This window comes from Akebia trifoliata, chromosome 4 (genome assembly GCF_017979445.1).
Source record: "Akebia trifoliata isolate Shusen 1 chromosome 4, ASM1797944v1, whole genome shotgun sequence".
Taxonomy (NCBI): Eukaryota; Viridiplantae; Streptophyta; class Magnoliopsida; order Ranunculales; family Lardizabalaceae; genus Akebia; species Akebia trifoliata.
In genome coordinates, this window is record NC_141378.1 from 36825660 (window position 1) to 36834896 (window position 9237).

General features: G+C 37.5%; 1 protein-coding gene and 1 long non-coding RNA gene across 2 annotated transcripts; both read left to right on the plus strand.

Annotated features, from left to right (window-relative positions):
• Positions 1 to 2786: 2786 nt before the first annotated feature.
• LOC147404835 (putative inactive receptor kinase At5g67200) lies at positions 2787 to 8402 on the plus strand. Its single transcript, XM_086440928.1, has 2 exons — positions 2787 to 4335; positions 7754 to 8402. Exons 1-2 carry the CDS (start codon positions 2895 to 2897, stop codon positions 8317 to 8319), a joined length of 2007 nt encoding a protein of 668 aa, XP_086297054.1. The 5' UTR covers positions 2787 to 2894; the 3' UTR covers positions 8320 to 8402.
• Positions 4352 to 6033, plus strand: LOC147404836 (uncharacterized). The gene is made up of 2 exons (XR_015177961.1): positions 4352 to 5297; positions 5330 to 6033. It is a non-coding gene; the product is annotated as an uncharacterized LOC147404836 (long non-coding RNA).
• Positions 8403 to 9237: the final 835 nt, after the last annotated feature.

Below are 9237 nucleotides of genomic sequence, written 5' to 3' on the forward strand. Positions count from 1 at the left end.
CTAGTAGCTTTCCTATTGACAACAACATCTTCATCCTTTTCTCACTCATGTGACTAAGCCTGTGATGCCATAGGCTTGTATCAGTACTTGCTTCAGCAATTGCAACTGTATTTCTTGGACTTGAGGTCATATATAAAGTGCCAGTCTTTTTTCCACGATTCAATACTCTAGCTCCCTTTGTAACCTTCCAAGTACCATCAACAAATAGTATTGCATGCCCTTCATCATCAAGTTGTGCAACAGAAATCAGATTCCTCATCAGGTCAAGAATATGTCGAACCTTCTCCAGTAACCAAACAGACCCATTGGACAACAATATCCATACGTCTCCCATACCCACAACATCCAAGGCTGAACCATCATCCAAATACACTTTACCAAAATCACCTACAACATAATTCTGTATGATTTATCAGTGTGGAGTGGTATGAAACGAAGCTTCTGAGTCCAAAACCCAATCATCAAGTGAATTATCTACTGTAAGAAGTAGTGCATCATGTACCTCTTCTGTTACAACATTAGCATAATTATCTTCATTCTTCTTCTTAGGACTTTTGCATTGCCTCCTAAAGTGACTTGTTTTCCCACAGTTCTAGCATTGTACTTGTTGGCCTGATTTAGATTTACTTCTGTTCCGATTAGAATTTCTGGATTTTGATCTGTCCCGATTTGAATTTCTGTCATTACTTCTGCCTCTTGTCTCAAGGTTTAGGGTAGAACTAGATCTTGAGGTCTCTTTTGCGAATTTCCTCAACCAGAATTAAATCTTGTATGTCATTGTACTTTAGCTTTTCTTTTCATGTAGAATTGCTCATTGCCATCCTCATTGCCTCCCAACTATTTGGTAAAGAATCCAAAACGATCAGTGCACAGATCTCATCATCAAAATTAATTTCTACAGACGAAAATTGATTTGTAATAGTGTTAAATTCATTCAGATGTTGTGCTACTGATGCGTTCTTTGCCATCTTCTGATTGAACAGTTTCTTCTTCAAATGCACCTTGTTGTTTGTTGACGACTTTTCATACATACCAGACAAAGCCTTCATCAGATCTGTTGTGGTTTTCTCCTTTACAACATTGTGTATAACAGACTTAGACAAAGTTAACTTGATAACTCCCAGTACCTATCTATCAAGAAGAGCCTATTCCTCAGCCTTCATAGTTTCAGGTTTTGCCCCCAAAAGAGGTAGATGCAATTTTTTTCCATAAAGATAATTTTCAATCTGCATCCTTCAATACGCAAAGTTTGTGCCATCGAATTTTTCTATTTCAGACGCTTTTCCTACTTCCTTTGCCATTGCTCCCACTCAAACCTAACCCTAGGCTCTGATACCAACTATAGGGAATTCAACCCGAAATTCCCAACTTATGAGAAACAAAAATAGAGAAAAAACAGACGTTGAAAAAGAAAATAATCACACGCACAAGATAGTATTTACGTGATTCGACAATTTGCTTACGTCATAGAGTTGCAAAAATTTCACTATTATCAAGAAGAAAATACAAAGTGCGGCTACAGTCTTAAAAACGACAACCAAGACTTAAAAAAAACCTTAATCACCAAAATGATTTTTATATACTGTGCACAGGATTCACAATAGGCTACAAAACGGACCAAAAATACTGCCCATTTCATCTTGTTGAACCTTAAGACATCAATGGGATGGTCGATTTTGACATTTTGATTGAAATGCTCATTTGGTTGAACCTCTAAGTCGAAGAATCAAACATGAATAAAAAAATTATATGAAATCAAACATGAGGAAATTCTCTAAATTCAAGAATCAAACATGAATTGAAAAATAACACAAAGAATTGCTAAAAGTCACAGATTTAACATGAATTAGGGTTAGGGTTTTGTTTTGAATGGTAACAAAAATCATAAACAATACATAAGAACAACACATTACAAGCTTGATTGAAGATCGCTTTCGTTAATGCCATCGATCGAAGATGCCTTCATCTATGCTGTCGATCGGCGGGACTTCCCTGTATTTTGATTTTGTTGAAGGAAATTGTCTAAAACAACAAATGAGCCTTTGGTTTGGGTTTTACTTCGCGGATAGTAAAGTTTTTATTTGATAAAGGATATTATGATGATTTCACTTGAATTATAATTAAAGAGTGGAAAAACAGAATCTAGTAGGTGCAAACAGGCTGATCCTTAAAAAATACGAGACATCATGTAATGTCAAATTCTAATCTTCCTCATTCATAATGATACAAATCTAAAGGTACTTGTTGGAAATAAATTATTTTACATTATATTATATTGGAGTTATCTTAAAGAAAAGAACTCGTCATTATGTGCACCATATACTCATCAAAGGATCTCTCATCAAACAGTTAGAATAAGAGCTTCCTAGAGATTAGTAATATCTTTGGAGGGAGACAGTAGGGTTTATTATTATTTTTTCCTAAAGATACATAGTCTTGGAAATCCCTACCACCCTGACACATGGGATCAGAATGTCTTTAATACACAAGGCTTTATCTTGTTTTCTTTTCTTGAGTTGATATTGGCACCCCAACTTTTACGTATTACACTCCAACTTTTTAAATTATTTATCACATACTATCCAAAAACAAAGATTTAGCTCAACTGCTCAAGTTATTAATGACCGTTACAACAACACATTATCAAACTCAGTTTTGGAGTTGTTGTTTACATGAAGAAGATTTTTGTTTTTTTACCCCTTCACGTGACTCTGAGCTTTCACAGTTCACACCGACAGCTGCTCTGCAATTCAAGCTTGTCATGTACTGCCTCTCACTCTCTCTCTGTATATCACCCAAACCAAACCAAACCAAACCAAACCAAAATAAGAGAGAGAGAGAGAGAGAATCTTGTTTCGTTCCTCTCTCGCTCTCTTTCTTCTCTAACAATAACAATGCACAACAGAAGAAACCCTTTCTTAGAAATGCTATCTTCACTCATCTCTCTCACATTACTTTTACTATCTCTCCCAACATCAACTTCTGCTGACACTCATCCTCCACCGTCGGATGCATCTGCTCTTCTCGCCTTCAAATCTACTGCAGATCCCCACAACAAGCTTCACTTCTCACTCAACAACAGCTTTGACCACTGTAAATGGGAGGGCGTCAAATGTTCGCAGCAACGCAAAGTAATCCGTTTCGTCCTCCAAGGTCTCAATCTGGGAGGTGTTTTTGGTTCAAACACACTGGGTCGTCTCGACCAACTTAGACTTCTGAGTTTACAAAATAACTCGCTCACTGGTTTGATTCCCGACCTATCCGGACTCGTTAACCTCAAAACCCTATTTCTCAACCACAACTCCTTCTCTGGTTCCTTCCCTCCTTCAATCTTATCTCTTCATCGATTACGAACCCTAGATCTCTCTTACAACAATTTCACCGGTTCAATCCCAACCGGTTTAACCGGTCTAGACCCTTTATACTATCTTCGTCTCGAGTGGAATCGGTTCAATGGTACAATTCCTCCACTTAATCAATCCTCTCTTGAAATCTTCAATGTTAGTGGAAACAATCTCACGGGTGCGATTCCCATCACAATTGTTTTCATGCGGATTGATGTCTCATCTTTTTCATGGAATCCATTCTTGTGTGGAGAGATTATACAAAAGCAATGTCTTTCGGCTGCTCGACCCTTCTTCGGGTCTTTTTCCCCAATTTCGCCTCCCGTGGGGGAGGAGGCGAATGGGCAGAGCGAGCAATTACATGGGCTCGTTCTGCCTCCACCATCGAGTTCTTCTCTGAAGACTCAAAAGAAAACCCATTTGATTATTGGGTTCTCCATTGCGATTCTCCTACTAATTGGGTCTATGATTAGTGTTCTATTGGGGATTAGGAAGAAAAGGAAACAAAAAAGGGTTTTAATTCCGCCGAAAATTGATTCAGATTCATTTTCTTTTTCTACTTCTGGTGGTGGTGGTGCTAATGCTGTTGTGATGAGAGTCGAAGAAGAAGAGAAGGAATTGGAAGCGAAGGTGAAGAAGATGCAAGGAATGCAGTTGGCGAAGAGTGGGAGTTTGGTGTTTTGTGCAGGGGAGGTGCAGGTTTATAGTTTGGATCAGCTTATGAGAGCTTCGGCTGAGATGCTTGGAAGGGGTTCCATTGGAAGTACTTATAAGGCATTGTTGGATAATCAGATGATCGTTAGTGTTAAGCGTCTTGATGCTGTTAAGACTGCAATTACAAATAAAGAGATGTTCGAACGTCAAATGGAATCGGTCGGTAGCCTTCGCCACCCCAATTTGGTTCCTCTCAGGGCTTATTTCCAGGCAAAAGAAGAAAGGCTTATAGTCTATGATTACCAACCCAATGGCAGTCTTTTCTCTCTCATTCATGGTAAGCTTTTTTCATTTTTTTTCCTTTGATATGCTCTGCTTCAGTTGCTGGTAACAACTCTGTGTTTAACAACTTGAGTACTCCAATTCAACTTGGTGTAGTTCTTTAGTAGTCACAGTTGAAGTCATAGCCAGGGGCGGAGCTAGTAAGGAGCTGGTGGGGGCAATTGCCCCCACAGAACTTTGAGACACCCTTATATTTTCAACTAATTACATGCCCCATTTGTCCCTGCTCCCTCACCTCTCTCCCCATTTGCCCCCACACCCTCCCCTCCCTCCAATTTTTGCCCCTCCCCCTCTCCATTTTTTGTTGATGACATGCCGTCTTGACTGGGCCTTCTCATATACTAATTGGAAATGACCTAAATATCCTTTTCTTCAACATCTAACCAAAAGCCTCTGAATTTTTCCCTAAAACCATTCATCTTCAAGTTCTTCCACTATACAACTAACCATAGTTTGCCCCCACTAAAAGAAAATCCTGGCTCCCCCCTGGTCATAGACCTTGTAGTTTTTCTATCAATGGTTCAAAATATCTGAATGTATCGACTGGTATGAAACATTGACACTGAATATTAGCCGATAGAATACCTGTTTTTTTTGCTTGACCAAAACATTATACCGAAATGACATTTTAATCCTTAATTTTCATCTGGGGTCATACTTGATTTGTAGTCCTACTCGTTACCATATTTGTTTCTAACCAATTTGTGGAATACAACAAACTCATATTAACCAATTTGTGAACCCTGCAATTCTGGTTCGCTGAATTTTACGTTGGATCTGGCGAATCAAATAGTAAACATACAATTTTTTTTTTTTTTTTGAGAAATTATATTATGGCTCATCATCTTCCATCCATATATATATAAGAAAAGAAAATCTAGAAACAACAAATTCTGTTCAACCGTTAGGACGTTTAAAGATTATAGTTGTACTTTTTTTTCCTTGCATGCTTCAATAGTTCAATTATATATATGTTTTTTGATAAGTAGCTTCAATTATATATATGTACAAGCAAAACTAAGAAACAAATTATCTCTGTCTACCCCTATAACTCAGGTTTGTTATAGTGGCAAACTGAACCTGAATTCAAACCGAGTTATACCACGGACCAGGTAACATAGGTCCAATCCCAATGAGATTGGAATCCTAGGTACCTACCAAATCTTTGCCTTTTTAGAAATGAAAAGAATGAAACAAAAAGGGTGATCAATGCTCAGGTTTCCAAGTGGCTCATTGTAGAAGCTCAAGTTTTGGAGTTTTATGGCTTAGATACTTGATTGATGTAGGACAACCTAAGTTTTATCCATTCTAGATTTATTCTACTTTAAGAAGTGTGGGTGAAGGACAATTAGGCCAATAGATTTTATTAGGCATTGTAAAAGGTTTCAACAAGGCCAATTGGGTATGTTAAAAGCAAAGTTTTGCAATATGGTGTTATAATTAGGTTCAGGGTTATAGAATAGGGTTAGTCTTGATGGAGGGTTTGAAGTATGTAGCTTGGGTTGTGGGTTTCAAATTTGAGTTTTGAAGGAGTTTGGATAGGTTTTGTATGCCTTAGAGTATGTTTGGGGTGGTTTCTTGTGGTCCAAGAAGGACTTGGTTGGGCTGTTTTATGAGTTTAAAATAATAAAAAAAATAAAAAAAAAAGAAGAGAATAAGAAGATTAAGGAGAAGATGATGATAGATATACCTTGGAATCATACCAGTGATTTCCATGGCATCACCAAGTTGAGTTCACCCAAATTCAAACAATTTTAAATAGAACTTCTGAAAATAAAAAAAATAAAAAAAGATTTTCATTTGTTTCCTGATAATAATTCCTTACAATGGTTTAAGTAACTCTTTAAGACTTCTAAACTGACTCTGCCTTTTTCTCCATGGCACTTTCTCAAAATTGTGACCTTTCGAAAATATAAACTTTTCAAAAACAGTAAAATTTCTAATTCAACAAAAACTTTTCTACTAACCTTAAAATATCTAATAATAATGTGCAAAATCAAGCAGGACACAAAATAACCCAAAGCAAATAAAAAGAACTCTTATATCACTAAAATTCATCCAACCATTAATTATAAAATTGTCAGTGGGGCCTGTTATTGTTAACTTGATTTGGATCCCGCATTATTGAGTTAAGGTTCCTTCTGCAATTAATGGACTTGATATTGATAAATTACAAAATTATCCTAAATGGTACAAAGCATTTGTAGAAAAAAAAGATGATTACAGTATCGAACCATGGGCATTTGTGCCAAACAAACCAATGAGATAGTGCAAATGTGGGAAGAGAATTCAGGTTTGACAGGGAATTGAAACAAATAGGGGGAAAAGGGAAGAAGAGGACGAGTAACCTGTATTTGCTATCTAACCCTATAAGAATAAATGTTAGACGTAGGGTCTTATTCTTTATATTATTAAGATATTTTGATGGTTCTTGTTTGTCTTACCACTCTCACTAACGTTTCATGTTAAAAATGCTCCCTTCAAAGTATTAAAGCTGCCTCCCTTGATGTTATGCCTTAATTAATTCTGCTTATAGATGATGAAACAAACCCTTGACCCAACCTGACAAACTACGGTTTTGAAACTAAATGGTCTTGACTCTGGTCCAGGATGAAAGATACTAGACGACTTCTACATGTCATTAATGATCTACCAATGGGTGAGCTAATGGACTCATGAAAGGACAAGATTGTGCAATATTGAGAAGTGCTAATGTATGCCCAATGAGCCCACGACCATAATAAACATTGGTGTAGGGCATCAGCCCAAGTTCAAAATGGCTGATGATCTTCGAGATTCTGCACCTTCACATTCTTGAGGAATACCTAATTGTCTTGACCTTGGGATTAATCCCTACGAGTTTGCCTGGGCAAGTGCTACTCCTCTTGAAATGAAAAACACAGTATTAGTTTGGTTATTTATGAAATGAATTTTCTCAAAATCAAAAGGTCGAGGGAGACAATCAAATCTTTTTTTTTCAAATAAAGAAGTCACGTGTATCATGGCATTAATGAGGTAGGCAGCCATTGCATCTAACAATAAAAATCTAACAGGTTTTATTGTTTTGGTTAGTGTTCAATTTCATAGTTAGCCTATACTTACTCCCTAGTTGGACTCTGAATTATGGACCCCATATTGATATCGTGTTGTACAACCCAATTGCAGAGTAAAACATGTTCAACATAACAACCATTGGTTACCAAAACTTGGTACTTTCCAACATTATAGCCATATAAAAAAAGTTCAGTTAAAATTAGTTTATAACAATTCATAGTTTTCAATTTCAAGTCAACTGTTTTTTTGTGAGAATGCCTTCATAGGACAAATTAGTTCATCCAACTTGATATTCATATGTGCCCCAAAGGATGGTAAACTAAAACAGGAAATCTCATTAGTTATAAATTATTAAACAGGTTCAAGATCAGCAAGAGCGAGGCCTCTTCACTGGACATCATGCTTGAAGATAGCAGAGGATGTAGCACAAGGCCTAGCTTACATCCACCAAACATCAAGACTCATCCATGGCAACCTCAAATCATCCAATGTCCTCCTCGGTGCCGACTTCGAAGCATGTGTGACCGATTATTGCCTCTCAGTTCTCTCGGACTCCATTGACGAGGATCCAGACTCTGCCGCCTACAAGGCTCCCGAGACTCGCAAGTCCAATAGGCGAGCCACAACCAAATCTGATGTCTATGCTTTTGGCATTCTCTTGCTGGAACTTATAACTGGAAAACCTCCATCACAGCATCCCTTCATTGTGCCCACGGAGCTTTCAAGTTGGGTTAGGTCTGTGAGAGAAGTCGAAGTTGGTGAAGAGAACAGGTTAGGGATGCTTCTTGAGGTAGCTATCACTTGTAGCCTAACATCGCCAGAGCAGAGGCCAACAATGTGGCAGGTCATGAAGATGATTCAGGAGATAAAGGAGGCTGTAATGATAGAGGATAGTCAGTTGTACGAATCCACGGGATTTTCATAGTAGCTATTGAGCTTTTTAACATTTATTACTAGTGGTAGAACATCTTCAATGATATGGAATGCTGAGAATGTTTTCTTGTTCGACCATTCATTTCCACATATATTGCCATGCCAGCCTCTTCTCATAGCTGATCAAACTAGAAAGCTAAATATGGTGTTTTAAGTATATATAACCCTTACGTGTCTTTTTTTTCTATATAATAAATGATCCTGCCCCCTTTTCATTTCTTTTTCTCTGAAAAAAGCTTTTTGATTTGTGTTTCTAGTGAGTTGAGGAAAGCTCTTTGGGTTCAACGGACTGGTTATTCGGATGGCCTTTATGTGAATTCCCCAGCGGCCCATCCTCTTCTTATATGTAACTCCGCATTTGGTGCGTGTTCATTCGTCTTTGATGTGTTGCATACAATCAAGGTTCAAAATATTGTATTGTATCAGCCGATAAGTATCAGTTTTTCAACATTCCAATACGAATCAGTTTTTCAATATTACAATACAAATCCAGAAGGTAATCGAAACATTCGTTGTTTCGTTGCTAACTCTATTTTGTCAAGAAATCCGAGATAGAGAGAGAGAGAGAGAGAGAGAGAGAGAGAGACTTGGACGGATCCATCGCCGGAGTTGTAGAACAAAGTTTCAGGTTGGATCCATCATCGGAGCTTTGTCCTAGTTGGAGAACCAAGATTGAGGTTTGCACTTCTTCTTTATCTTCTTCTTCCTTGTTTTTCCAGAATAGGAGAACCCCATCCTTGTTTTTAAATTGAGAATATGCCCTTGACCTCTCTATTCTTGAAGACTGGGTAAATAGGCAAACCCCCTCCCATGTTTTGATAAATGTTTGAGAAACCCTTTAGTTTTAAAACGGTAACATTCCCCATGACCTACAATTTTTTTTTTTTTTAATGTATCATTTGTATTATGT